The following is a 15551-nucleotide window of genomic DNA, read 5'->3' as shown; positions in this document are numbered from 1 at the left end:
AGCCAGTATCCCATGTCAGCACTGTATCGTTGTTGGCAATGGCGGTCCATGCTTTCTCGCCATGACCATTGGCGGGTTCCAAGCAAAAAGTGACCCCCTGCGTAAATATTTACAAAACAGACCCCTTTGCGTAAATAATTTTTAAATATGACCCCTTTGCGTAAATTTGCCCAGTCAATGATCTTCGAGAATCCAATCTGACCTCGTTGTAGTTTGGTTCATGTGCTTTCTTTTTATTTCATTAGTAATGATGTTTATGTCTAGTGCATTCTTCGATGCAATTGGTGGCATGGGTTTTGACTATGTTGCCTCTGGGCATTATGCAAATGTTATCCACCTTGAGTCATTTGAAAATATTCTTTCAATGCATTCCTATCTAGATGTCAAATTTTGACTTGTATTAAAAAAACGAGAAAGAAACTCATCCCATATTTTATCTTATGCAGGTATGTTGTTGAGAATGATGTTAAATTCTTGTTGCCACTTATTCAGGTTAGTTAAAGTCAGTTCATTTGCCTTCCAAGGTTTTGAAGCTAAAAAATTACTTGATATTTATATAAAATATTCTAGCTACAACAACAATATATATAAAAATTAAATTCGATAAACACAGATGCAAAAAATTTAGAATATTTCAAAGTTACAAATTTGAGAGAAAAAAGAAGAGTGGGGACAATTTTTTATTTTTATTTTTAATGAATAGTTTTTAAGATAAAAAATGATAGCTTAGATTAGATTAAATGTAATATTATAATATTAATTTATTTTTGTATTATTTCTTGATTTAAAAGAACGTTTTTTTTTTGTTTTTTCCTCCAAAAATATACTCTCAAACATATCTTGAAAACTTGAAGATATTGTATTTTGTATGATTATATACGTTATAAGCAATGTATTCCAATTCCAAATGTATTGAACAAATTAAATTTGAGGATATTAATATTCTGAATACATATTTAGGCATATATGCCGTGTACGTATCAGTTTCAGAGGCAAGCACGTGGTATTATATTTTAAACTAATATCTCGTTTTTTAAAATTTAGAATTAAATATAATTTTGGTTTTCTATTTTTTAAAATTCATAATTTTAGTCATCTTATTTTAAAATAAAGATATTTAATATTCATATTTTTCAAAATTTGTAAAGATATTTAGAATTAATTTTTTTATCTTATGCAAGGCCTTTTTGAATTATTGTAACAGAGCACAGAATAAGCTATGACACTCTACTAGAACTAGACTTTCATTTGAGTTTGCCATGAGAACAGTGGGTGGAGAGGTTCTAACTACTGAAAATGCGAGAGAATTTTCATCTGCAGCAAAAGGAGAGACACTTGAAGGTGAATTCCCTTTAATTCCTTTTCCAGTTTGCTGTACATTTTTTCCTAAAAGGTTTCTCATTATAGTTTGCTTGCAGATACAATCAGAACAATTGAGGGTTACTCTGATATAATTGTGATGCGGCATTTTGAAAGTGGTGCTGCCAGAAGAACTGCAGCTACATCTGACATTCCAATAATCAATGCAGGGGATGATCCTGGACAGCATCCGACTCAGTTATGCCTAAAATAGCCATCAATGCAGGGTTACTCTCATAAGAGAGTATTATCAACAAAACAGTTATTTCCAGAGAGAATGCCTAATTTTCTTTTCAGTTTTTCTCTATATTTTGAGTCATTCAATTTTGTTTTAGTCAACTAGAGGTAAACCATTGTTACTTTAATTGCTCCATGAAATTAGTTCAAGGAAATATGTTGGACATTTTAGTGTAATTGATTTCTTTATTATGTTAAAATAAGAGTGCACGCTTGTTTTAATGTAATAACGAGATGTTCGGTTTAGGCAAATTTTGGAAATTACATGGAAGTGACTTTTAGGAAAAGGCAGTTTTTAAAAAAAAAATAAAACTTCCATCAACCTCCATCAACCGCCAAAAACCACCTGTTCTTTGATCATAAATAATCATTCTAGTTCAGAAAGCATAACAGGTGACAACACATACAAGACCAAAACAATACTCTTGAATTATAATCTTCTGATTTTATCCGATTGAACAATTTTGGTTGAACCCCGAAATTTGATTCAATCTGAAAGTGTTATACACGACTTCAGATTTATCCAGTATTATCTCGATTTTCAAATTAACCAACAAAAGATTGAATCAAATTTTTCGAGATGACGAACGATAATTCGAAGATGACAAGCAAGTTTGCGAAGTTGGACAAGTTTGAAGGGCAGGATTTCAGAAGATGGTAGAAGAAGATGCACTTTCTCTTGACAACATTGAATGTGGTGTATGTGCTGAGTACACCGATGCCGGTGTTTATGGAAGACAAAACTCTGGATCAAACAAGGAAGCATTCGAAATGGGAGAACGACGATTACATTTGTCGTGGACACATTCTGAACGGTATGTCTAACTCTCTCTTTGATATTTATCAAAATGTTGAGTCTGCTAAGGAATTATGGGACTCTCTTGAATCCAAGTATATGGAAGAAGATGCCTCAAGTAACAAATTCTTAGTTAGTAATTTCTTTAATTACAAAATGATTGATTCGAGGCCTGTTATGGAACAATATAATGAACTGCTGCGGATTTTGGGTCAGTTTACTCAACATGATTTGAAAATGGATGAATCCATTGCAGTTTCATCTATAATTGATAAACTGCCTTCTTCTTGGAAAGACTTCAAGCATACCTTGAAACATAAGAAGGAAGAGTTGACTCTGGTTCAACTTGGTAGTCATTTCATGATTGAGGAGTCGCTGAGGGCTCAGGAAATTGACAAAGTCAATGATAAAAACGTAGCAGGTTCCTCTTTCATTAATATGGTAGAGGAAAGTGGAACAGTTAAGCAAAATTACAATGCTAAAGGTAACAAACGAAAATTTCAAGGAAATAAGAACAAAGGTCCAAACAAACAGACAAAATTGTCATGTTGGAAGTGTGGGAAACCTGGTCATTTAAAGAGGGATTTCCGGGTGTTCAAAGGAAAGAACAAGGCTGGTCCAAGTGGGTCTAATGATCTTGAAAAGCAACAAGGTCAGATTGTAGTGAATAATTTTAATTCGAATACGAATTCAAATTATGTATCACTAATATCTGATGCATTCTATGTGCAGGATGATGATGTTGCTTGGTGGTTTGATTCGGGAGCAACAAGCCATGTGTGCAAAGATCGTCGTTGGTTCAAGGAATTTAGACCAATCGATGATGGTTCTATTGTGAAGATGGGCAATGTTGCAACTAAACCAATCCTAGGATTAGGTTGTGTGAATTTAGTTTTTACTTCCGGAAAAAGTTTGTATTTGGATAATGTCTTATTTGTACCTGGTATTCATAAGAACTTATTGTCTGGTATGGTTTTAAATAATTGTGGTTTCAAGCAAGTACTTGAAAGTGACAAGTACATCTTGTCAAGACATGGTTCGTTTGTTGGATTTGGTTATCGTTGTAATGGAATGTTTAAATTAAACATTGATGTTTCTTTTGTTCATGAATCTGTTTGTATGGCCTCGTGTAGTTCTATAACTAATATGACAAAATCAGAAATTTGGCATGCTAGATTAGGACATGTTCATTACAAAAGATTAAAAGATATGTCAAAAACAAGTATCATTCCTCCTTTTGATATGAACATTGAAAAATGCAAAACTTGCATGTTGACCAAGATCACTAGAAAACCTTTTAAGGATGTTAAAAGTGAGACTAAAGTCTTAGACCTTATTCATAGTGATTTGTGTGATTTGCATGCTACTCCATCATTAGGTCATAAAAAATATCTTGTTACTTTTATTGATGATGCATCAAGGTATTGTTATGTATATTTATTAAATACAAAAGATGAAGCTCTTGATAAATTTAAAATTTATAAGAAAGAGGTAGAACTTAATCAAAATGGGCTAATCAAAACTCTTCGTACGGATAGGGGAGGTGAGTATTATGATCCGGTTTATTTTCAATCTACTGGAATAATACATCAAACTACAGCTCCTTATACACCACAACAGAATGGTGTAGCCGAAAGGAAGAATAGAACCTTGAAAGAAATGGTGAATTCCATGTTATCCTATTCGGGTTTAAGTGAAAGATTTTGGGGTGAGGCTATGTTGACAGCCTGTTACTTGTTGAACCGAATTCCTAACAAAAGGAATAAGGTTACCCCATATGAACTTTGGCACAAAAAGACACCAAATTTGAGTTATCTCAAAATTTGGGGATGTAGGGTTGTAGTCAGGCTTACAGAACCTAAAAGGAAAACCATAGGTGAAAGAGGTATAGATTGCATATTTATTGGATATGCTGAATATTCTAAAGCATATAGATTTTATGTGCTAGAATCTAATGATTCTGTTGCTGTGAACTCGGTTATAGAGTCACGGGATGCTATCTTTGATGATTAAAGGTTTACATCTATACCTAGGCCAAAGGACATGAATTCCATGTCGAAAGTCTCAGTTAATATTGAGGATATACCTTCAACTAGTACTAAAACTAGAAAGAGTACGAGAGTAAGAAAGGCTAAGTCATTTGGTGATGACTTTCAACTCTATTTGGTTGAAGGGTCAAGGAATGATATTGAATTTCAATATCAATATTGCCTTAATGTTGAGGAAGACCAAAAGACTTTTAGTGAAGCAATGGCTTCAAGGGATGTTGTATTCTGGAAAGAAGCAATCCAAAGTGAGATGGATTCCATCATGCAAAATAATACCTGGAAATTGGTTGACTTACCTCCTGGATGTAAGCCATTAGGATGTAAGATGATCTTTAGGAGAAAGATGAAAGTGGATGGTACTGTTGACAAGTACAAAGCCAGATTGGTTATCCAAGGCTTTAGGCAAAAGGAGGGTATTGATTTTTTCGATACATATGCTCCTGCTGCTAGGATATCCACTATTAGACTGTTGTTAGCACTTGCTGCTATCCACAATTTGGTGATTCACCAAATGGATGTGAAAACTGCATTCTTAAATGGTGAATTGGATGAAGAGATATACATGAAACAACCTGAAGGGTTTGTTATGCCAGGAAATGAAAATAAGGTGTGTAAACTGATGAAATCTCTTTATGGCTTGAAACAAGCGCCTAAACAATGGCATAAAAAATTTGATGAGGTTGTGTTGTCTAGTGGCTTTGTTCTAAACCAAGCAGATAAATGTCTATACAACAAGTTTGATACTCATGGCAAAGGAGTTATCATTTGTCTGTATGTAGACGACATGTTGATCTTTGGTACCGACCAAGATCAAGTTGATGAAACTAAAGCATTTTTGTCTTCTAAGTTTGATATGAAAGATATGGGGGAGGCGGATGTGATCTTAGGAATAAAGATCAAACGTGGAAACAATGGCATTTCCATCTCTCAATCACATTATATTGAGAAGATATTGGAGAAATTTAATTTTAAAGATTGTTCTCCGGTAAGTACTCCCATTGATCCTAACATGAAGCTATTACCTAATAAAGGTGTAGCAGTGTCTCAACTTGAATACTCAAGGACGATAGGATCACTCATGTATGCAATGATTAGTACTAGGCCTGATATAGCTTATGTTGTTGCTAAACTTAGTAGGTTTACAAGTAATCCCAGTTCTCATCATTGGCAAGCTATGAATAGAGTATTCAAGTACTTAAAGGGAACCATTGACTATGGTTTGACATATACTGGATTTCCTTCGGTTATTGAAGGTTACTCTGATGCAAGTTGGATAGCCAATATGGAAGATTATTCATCCACAAGTGGTTGGGTATTCCTCCTTGGAGGAGGTGCTATCTCTTGGGCATCCAAGAAACAGACCTGCATTACAAATTCAACAATGGAATCTGAATTTGTAGCTTTAGTAGCAGCTAGTAAAGAAGCTGAGTGGCTAAGAAATTTGATCTATGAGATTCCATTGTGGCCAAAACCTATACGTCCCATGTCTATCAGGTGCGATAGTCAGGCTACTTTGGCTATGGCATATAGTCAAGTGTATAATGGGAAGTCTAGACACTTGGGTGTTAGACACAACATGGTTCGGGAGTTAATCATGCATGGTGTGATATCAGTGGAGTTTGTGAGAACTCAGCATAATTTGGCCGATCATTTAACCAAAGGGTTAAGTAGAGATCTCGTGAAAAGGTCGGTTGTGGGATTAGGATTAAAGTCCATCTGAAATCTCTTATGTTAAGATACCCAATTCCCATCTAATATGACATTAGGTGCTGAATTCAATGTGGAAAGCTTAACATGTAGAGATTGAAACACATCATCGAAAGTATCCCAAAAGGTATGTGTTCGGTTCTGTAAGTTAAGGAGGTTGAAGTATAACTTCTCAATGGTTCTTTTGAAAAATTGCATTTGCAGGTGCAAGAAAGAAAAGGACTACCTATATAAGCATGAAGTTTAGCCGCTTCAAGAAGCTGGGACTTGGCTTTGATATGCTTATGAAGGATAGGGACACAGGCTAGTAAACTAGTGTCGAGCAAGAGTAATGTTATAAACTATTGTGCAGATTATCTTCATGTATTCATTATGAATAGAAAGAGTTCAATCCTTAGTGACACCCTGATATTCGAATATTTGAAACGTGTAATTTGCTAAGATGAAATTCAATCGTCACGATATTTCATCTATGCAGTAGTTTGTTGTATGTTATGACTTTGGTGATTTGATCGGTAATTACACTAAAATGGGGGAGGTTTGTTGGACATTTTAGTGTAATTGATCTCTTTATTGTGTTAAAATAAGAGTGCACGCTTGTTTTAATGTAATAACGAGATGTTCGGTTTAGGCAAATTTTGGAAATTACATGGAAGTGACTTTCAGGAAAAGGAATTTTTTTTTAAAAAATAAAACTTCCATCAACTGCCATCAACCGCCAAAAACCACCTGTTCTTTGATCATAAATAATCATTCTGGTTCAGAAAGCATAACGGGTGACAAAACATACAATACCAAAACAATACTCTTGAATTATAATCTTCTGATTTTATCCGATTGAACAATTTTGGTTGAACCCCGAAATTTGATTCAATTTGAAAGTGTTATACACGACTTCAGATTTATCCAGTATTATCTCGATTTTCAAATTAACCAACAAAATATAATTAGTACTATAGGAGGAGTATACTTACTCGGTTTACTTGATCTTTTAGTTTTTTAGCTTAACTATTGTTGTAGTTAGTTAGTTTAAAGGTGGGTGCAACCACAAGATGGGGTACTTGCCTTTTGGATTTGGAGGGAGAATGTGTGTTGGTTGGAACTTGACCTTTATGGAGTACGAGATTGTGTTGACACTGCTTCTCTCTAAGTTTAGGTTTAAGATTTCCCCAGGTGATCATCATTCACCATCTATCATGCTCTCCCTGAGGCCTACTCATGGACTTCCTCTCATAATTTAGTCCCTTTAGAATATTCAACTCAATTTTACGAAAAAAAAAATGTGTAAAGTCTCATATATAGTTTAGTCTTCATGGAACTACTATTCAATTGTAGATAGTAGAAGTCCAGTAGTATGGTCCATTCCTATTCTTTTTGCATATATATATATATATATAATTAACTCATTTTTACAAGGAAGATGTTGTCCGTACGTACTTTTCAATAGTTCAGTCCTTCAGATAATTAAAGTTTAGTAGTATGGGATTGTCAGAGTAGGAAGACACAAACAAATTTTGAATGACTATGAAAGCCATATTAATTGTAGAAAGGCTAAGGTAATTATTAATTAATTGGTTAACTTGGTTATTAGTTCTCTAAATTATTTATTAATTTTTATTAAGTCTTTGAATTATATTTTTATTTTAAATTGGATTGTTAAACTTTTTTTTTTTTTAATTTGATCCATGTGTCTAAATATTGTTATGAAAAATTTACTACAAGACCTAAACGACCCATTTTAGTTAATTTAGAGTAGTAATTTGAGTCAAACAAAGTTAGATGCGACTACATGTAAATTTTTAAATGGAGCAACAGAAGTTAGGTCAGATACATAGGTAAAGGGGGTTAAGGATAATAAAGTTATTAGTGGGCCTGGTGGTGCTGCTTGGGGTACATGTTAGATGAGAGAGATAGAGGGGGGGCCTGGGCTGGAATAATTGAACGAAAGGGACGAGAAAAAAACAAAAGAGTGAGGCCCACTTCGTTGGTACTGTTTCCACTTGGGGAAAACAAGCGCTTCCACCGTAGCCTTGTCCCGCTTCCATTATGGGAAGGTTTAGCTTTTTGAATTTTTGCCCTCCACTCATTACTCTCGACTGGTTTTGAGATAGAAAGAAGAACACACAGGAACTAGAGAACACACAGCAAACCCATATTATCTTATATTAAAATAAATAAGAATAAATTAAAGATTAAAAATTATTAATATATATATATATATATAATGTTATTATAACATCCAACAATATTACAATATACTATAAATAAAATAATAATAATAATAAATAGAACCTAGCTAAAGGATAGGTCTTCATGATAATTCTCATCAAAGTAGTCACAACCGTGATGAGGTGGTGATGGTGAAGGTTGCTATTGAAATTATATTTATAATGCATATTATTTGTATCACCAGTTACTCCCTATGCTCTTTGGATATCAATCTGTCTTAAGTTTAGCAATATACTTGTCAGTAATTGTTGTATCTAAAGGGTCATTGTTGGACGCCATGACATCTGGCTCTTAGAAATCTAATTAAGTACATGGACGTTAGAAATAATTCGTCGATATAAATTGCTAATTTTCTTGCTTTCAAAGTTCATAAAAATACATGGACGTTAGAAAAGATTAAACGTGATTTATCTAGATTCTTGGTGGAATTTCACCATAATATCAAACCAGCCATTTATTATTCTAATTCTATAAATATCGCTATAATACATGGACGTTAGAAAAGATTAAACGTGATTTATCTAGATTCTTGGTGGAATTTCACCATAATATCAAACCAGCCATTTATTATTCTAATTCTATAAATATCGAGCCCTAAGACTATATGGAGATTATAGGCGAATTCAACTTATAGAGTAAATGTACAAGGTGCTGTAAGTGATCATTCTTGCGAATAGGTTGACATTTGGTTCTTGCATAATATTATATGAGAGATTCAATTTGCGGCTATTTATAATAGACATAGACAACTGTTGGGTGGGGGTGTTAATTATTAATGAATCGTGATAGAAGCTAAAAGGAAAATAAATGAGTGTGTGTTATTTAAAGTAGACTATAAAAAGGAATATGATGCAATAAGCTAGAAATATTTGGATTTAACTAGGTTGCAAATAGGCTTCTTTACTTTCTGAAGGAGATTAATTATTACTTATTAGTGAATTCATTAATAATGTAAACGCAAATAAGAAATTTCCTTCAGGCAAAGAACTTAGACAAGGGTAGCAGAAAGTCTGAATGAATTTATGAAGAAGCAAAAAGCTAGGCTATTACTTTAAAGGATATATACCTGCAGGTATGATCTCAAAAAAGGTCTGAATGTATCGCTGGCTATATATAAAGGTACCACAATTGTGTACAGAGCAAAGACCTCTACCAACTTGATTTCCTACAAATTGTATATTTTGTATATCTGAGAGGAACATGGTGTGATTGTATCCCACTTCACTTATATATGCCAGCGATGCATTGCAATATATCTTGAATTAGTTTGTAAAAGTGACTCAAATGGATCAATCAACCATATAAAGTTAGTAGGATGCAAATAATTAGTTACAAAAATATGAAGGACAAATTAAGTATTATTATTAATTTTTAATTATTTTGTAGTTGGGTAACCCTGAAACATCTGATGCTGAGGACTGGATGGGTCTGGTTGATTATGCTTGGAGTCATGTTGTGATATCTTATGAACACTTTAAGGTGACCTTCTAAATTGAGATATTAGGTGTTGATTGATATTCTCTCTAGTCTCTACACAAAATCATGATATAAAAAAAAATCCATAAATGAAGTTATAAAATTATGATTTTTATCCCATTCTCTCCATTCTAATAAGTTATAAATATTAGCATTAATCATAGATTAAATCACAGTTCCTACTTCCTACGTTTTAAAAATGATATAACAAGAAATAAATTGATAATGCAATCAAGGATCTAAAATAGGATAACCATGTTTGAAATAGAGGACAAGTTCCTAATTTGGTTCTTAATAGTCAACTTAGTCAACTGATGTGCCTATAAAAAAAACTTAGTTAATTGGGGTGGTATGTAATGTTGACAGAAAATTGAGGTTGAGTGTCATAGTATGAGATGAGTGTCATGTGCCCTACTTCTAATAATAGAGAGGATAGAATTGCTAGCCTGGTCAATCTTAAGTTTAGACTTAGACTTTAGAATTTAGAACTATTGTGAACTTATAGACTTTTTGTCTAAATGTTTTTAAGTACCTTTTGTTTATGTTTGTACAGACTCAAGGTATTGTATTATTTTGTGAAAGTCTTTAATTTATCAGCTACTGTTGTCGCAACCTACCCTTCGGCAGGAGGACGACGCGTGACTCGCGGGTGCGTCTTCCAAGAAAGGAAAATGCGCGGAGTCGCCACCAACGTTTATTTGAGGAAAACGTCAGAAAAACCGGAAAAGACGTGGTCTACAAACTTTAAGTGAAAGGTTCGGGAGTTGTATTTACGCACGGGAAAGGTATTAGCATCCCACACGTCCGTCACAAGGGACGACAACCTTTAATCTAGTGTGCAAACATGACTTCAATTTGTTTTATGTTCCCTTTTACGTCTTTATATCTTTTTGTGCCTTTTATATTTTTTATCTTTTTGTGGTCGACAAGGATGTTTCCCTTGCTCCTACGTATTCCTCAATTGTGGTAAGGAAATCTGACCTACGTAGTTCTTCGAGAACTAAATGTTGGTTAAATTGTTTTTATCCTTTTTTTGCAAGATATATTTTTATTGAACGGAAGAGTCATTTAAGGCGTTGGACCATTAAACGATATTTCGATTTTTTGAAAGGAGAGACAACATTAAGGCATTGGACCATTAATGATCTCTTGGTTTTTTTTTTTTTGAAAGAAGTGACGAAGCTTATGCGTTGGTTTTAGGTCTTTAAACTCCATGTTTAACCAATAAAAGCGAAGAGGACCATTTCAAGGCGTTGGACCTTAAAAATGGTTTTTTAGGTGATGATATAAGCTTGGTTTATGAATTGATTTTAGCCTTAGTTTCACTTTGGTTATTTAGTCAATTCGGTTAAGAAAGAAAAATTCCAAAGAAAAACGTCCAATTGATTTTTATTGATTATTTTGTTAAAAGATATTTTTTGCTTATTATATTATTATTTTGTCTCTTTTTGGTTTTAAACGTGGTTACGACATGAAAGATCGGTCGGATTTTATTCTAACAAAAATTAAAAGATATTACAACTCAAATGATCAGTGAAAATTTATTTTATTTTTTGATTAGCCAAGAAAGTGACTTAAATAAATGACTAAAGCACGTCAAACGGGGGTACGGAAAGTAAATGAAATAAAAATAAAAGTACGCGAAACAAGTGGGGACCACTAAGGGCACATAGAATGAATTGAAAGGTTCGATTTCGGAAACTTACCGGTTTGAAGACCAAAGAACGACGAAGAACGATGAAGAACAGTGGAAAACCTTCGCGAAATCGCCCATGGAAACGTCTTGGAAGCGTTACGGAAGCGCCTCGGCTTGGATTTTCTTCGCTGAAACAATTTTTCTCACTAATTTTAAGTGATTCTCATATACCAGGAGGGTTGAACATTTTGTTCTGCCCTCCTTCCCCTATTTATAGGGGAAAAGAGGGAGGTGGTTGCCGCCCAGCTCGCCTAGGCGAGCTGGGTTGCTTCCACCAGAAGGCACCGCCTTCTGTTGGAAGATCCTGGAAGGCCCAAGTGGGCCTGATTGCTATTTACACACCCCTATTTACTAAATACACCCCTTTGTCCTTTTTTACTAATTTTTTTTCCATAATTGAAATTCTGATACTGGGGGACAGATGTCGTACCGGATGTCACGACATCACGCTTCAGAACATGCAGATTATATGTGTCCGTATGAACAGATTAAACAAGTAAATAACACAAGAGAATTGTTTACCCAGTTCGGTGCAACCTCACCTACATCTGGGGGCTACCAAGCCAGGGAGGAAATCCACTCTCAATAGTGTTAGTTCAAGGTCTAACAGCCCCTGTTTACAACCTTCTCACCTAACCACTACCCGTGCGATCTCTACCTAAGACCCAATCTTAGATATGAGAACCTCTGCTCACTCCCTCTCACTCACACTCCCGTGTTTACAATTAAGTCAAAGACACACCAGAGATCAACTCTGAACAAAAGAGATCAACTCTACACACTAGAGATCAACTCTAGACACAAGAGATCAACTCTACACACATAGGTCCAACACTTGATGTTAGGGTACCATCAAGGTGGCTCACAAAAGACTCAAGTCCCAAAACTCACAAAATAACTCTTCAATCTCGGACTTGGTACAGAACTCGTGCAGCCTCCATGATTATATAGCAATTTGCGTTTCTGGGCTGCAACGGCTTGTGCTGGAGGAGATCTATCTTCTTCTGAAAAAATCTGCAGTTAAAGAACTAAAAGATAACTTTTGATCTTTTAGTTTGAATCTTTAATCTTTAATCTTTAATCCCTGAACGAACTCTTCTTCTTTGAAATTCGAACTTTAATTATCTTTTAATTCGTTCCAGAAGATAGATCTTCTTATCTCTTGCTAACTGCACAATAATCTGTTAAAGATATAACAGATTTATGTGTCCAGTATTTTCGGGCCGGATGTCAGGACATCGTATCCGACATCGTGGATCCTGCAGCTTCACTACTTGACTTTTATCTTGCATTGTACAGCAACTCCAGTATTCTCGGGCAGGATGTCAGGACATTGTATCCGACATCGTGGATCCTGCAACTTCAATTCTTCATTTGACATTTTATCTTGCCTTGTGCATTGTGCAGCCCGATCTTATTCCTTGACATAACGTTGGACATCATGTGCAGCAACTCCAGCTTTCCTTCATTGTCTAAGTGCTTATGTTTTAACAAAATCTTAGCCAATCTTTTAAAGCTCAGTAGAGCTAAACACTAACAATCTCCCCCTTTGGCAAATTTTGTCTAAAACATACTTAGACACTTCCTGAGCAGGTACGAGCAGTTATGCAAGTGGGATCAGCAACTTTCATTATCAGAGTAATCAAGCACAGCGGAAATTCTTCAAGTTGCAAATCTACAAGTCTTCTCCAGGATGTCAAGACATCTCTCGTGACATCAGCTTTCTGCTTCTGCTCCCCCTGTCTCCATGCTTACTGCAACATCTTCTATCAGCTACTAGTCTTTTCCAGGATGTCGAGACATCTCATGTGACATCCGCTATCTGCTCCCCCTGTCTTCATGCTCTTACTGCAGCATCTTCTAGTAGCTTACAACATTCATCATCAGCAGCAGTCTCCCCCTCAAAAATCATATTCATACAACTCCCCCTCAAGATCATGAATCATGCATACATCGTATCCTACTATCCTACTGCCATACATCATACATTCAACATAATCATGCATAATAGCAAGCATAATACTATTACTCCCCCTTTTTAGACATAAATTTGGCAAAAGTAGGATGCATGAAATTAATGTGCAAATATTACAGACCCATAGTAAACAATTGTTCAAAGGGACATGCCCCTTTAACTAATAACAGTAAAAGCAAACATAAAACATAAAGGTCTGATGATCATGGGGTGGCTTCAGAATCATCATCTGATTCTGTCTCTTCTGCTGCGTCTTCCTCTTCCTTAGCAGCTTCTTCTTCTTCCTCAGCTGCCTCTTCCTCTTCTTCGGCTGCTTCTTCATCATCAATGCCACTTTCTGAGAGCCTTGTGATCATCCGTTCTAGCTCCATCTTCTTCTCTGTGGTGGCTTTGATGGTTGCTTCCAGCACCTTGCATGTGTCCTTGAGTTCAGCAATCAAGGCATCCTTGGACACAGCACCTGAAGCAGCAGCTTTCCCTGATGTCGAGACAATGTCTGGGACATGTGTCCCCTTAAACAGTTTGTAGTGCAGGGATAGAGGCGATTCTCTCTTCATCACAGAGTCAGTGTAGTTTAACATATTGGGATGCTGACTCAACATAATGCCACACAATACAGTAGGGAAGGCAATGGGTAATTTGACAGCAAAAGATTCTGAATGCTTAACAGTTTGATCAAAAATATAGTTTCCAAAATTAAATTTGGATTTGGTTCCAACAGCATACAGAAATTTACCCAAACCTGTGGCAATAGTGGAAGTATGATTGGTGGGTACCCAGTTTGCAGCACCAATCATGTGTAGAATTGCATACTTCACACTTAGCTTCCCTGCTGAAAGCTTCCCTTTCTTCGGCCAATGCTGGACTTGTTTGGCAGTGATTTCCTTGGCAATCTGATGCTCAGAAACATCAATATCTATTACTCCATCAGTAGGTCTGCCCAGATATTTGTTGATCACAGCAGGGGAGAATCTAACACACTTTCCTCTGACAAACACTCTTTGATAATCATCACTTTTTCTGTTTGATATGTCAGAGGGAATGTTGACAATGAATTCCCTGACTAACCCTTCATAGCAATCTCCCAACTTGCTGACAGTCTTCAGCAGTCCAGCAGCCTTGATGAGTTCCATGGTCTCCTTGCAATTCAATGCGTCTCTTCCCAGTTCTCTTTCAACCGCAAGTCTGCGTTGATACACATATTTCCATTTTTCAACATTGCCAATGGAGTGGAAAGAGATGTTGTCCAATGGTGCATCAGGAACATTTCCAGGCACCTTTCTTCCAGATTTCTTGGCCCTCTTAGATGTCGAGACATCTAGTTCGACATCCTCATCAGAATCGGATGAGGAAATTTCTTTCCTTTTCTTGGAGGGGATAACAACCTTGCTTCTTCTGGATGTGGCAGGAGTGATTGGAGTACTCTTCTTCTGTGCCATAGTCTTGATTCGTCCAGACCTCTTAAGGGGGGTTTTTCCCTTTCTGTTTTGTAATCGTTCTGCAACGCCAGGTGCCAACCTGTTGGCAATGGGTTCTTCATCAGATTCTACTTCTTCCAGGTCAATGAGGTCACCTGGAGCAGTTTCTGGTGCCCGTGGTGCAGGAGTCTCCTCTGAGGCTTGATCCTCTTCTTCTGTTGATTCCTCTTCACTGGGTGAAGGGAGGGCTTCAGCATTTGGAGCGGAGGATGTTGGAACATCTTTATTGACATCAGGCACAGAAACATTTGGGGTGGACGATGTTGGAACATCTTTCTCAGCATCAGGCACAGAAGCATCTTTCAGAATGCTACTCACAATACTGCGGATTTTCTTGTCCATCTCCGTGTCTACTTCCCTAGGACTTGTTGCAAGGCTAGGGTTTTCAGCAATCTTCACTCCCTGTTGTCTTCTGGGAACCAGTTTCTCAGGGACAGAAGCTTGACCAGGAATTATTTGGATGGGTTGGATGTTGAATTCAGGTTGTTCCTGGTGCGGAGATGATGGTACTGCGGGTGAACCAGAAGCTGCAGTTTCTTTTGGTGAGGTA

General features: G+C 36.0%; 1 protein-coding gene across 1 annotated transcript; it reads left to right on the top strand.

Annotated features, from left to right (window-relative positions):
• The first annotated feature begins 1214 nt into the window (after positions 1–1214).
• Positions 1215–1741, top strand: LOC106794571 (aspartate carbamoyltransferase, chloroplastic). Its single transcript, XM_014762085.2, has 2 exons — positions 1215–1341; positions 1419–1741. Exons 1-2 carry the CDS (start codon positions 1260–1262, stop codon positions 1571–1573), a joined length of 237 nt encoding a protein of 78 aa, XP_014617571.1. The 5' UTR covers positions 1215–1259; the 3' UTR covers positions 1574–1741.
• Positions 1742–15551: the final 13810 nt, after the last annotated feature.

The sequence above is a fragment of the Glycine max genome, chromosome 9 (genome assembly GCF_000004515.6).
Source record: "Glycine max cultivar Williams 82 chromosome 9, Glycine_max_v4.0, whole genome shotgun sequence".
NCBI lineage: Eukaryota > Viridiplantae > Streptophyta > Magnoliopsida > Fabales > Fabaceae > Glycine > Glycine max.
The sequence above is the reverse complement of the archived record's forward strand: the minus strand, read 5'-3'. Positions and strand labels throughout refer to the sequence as shown.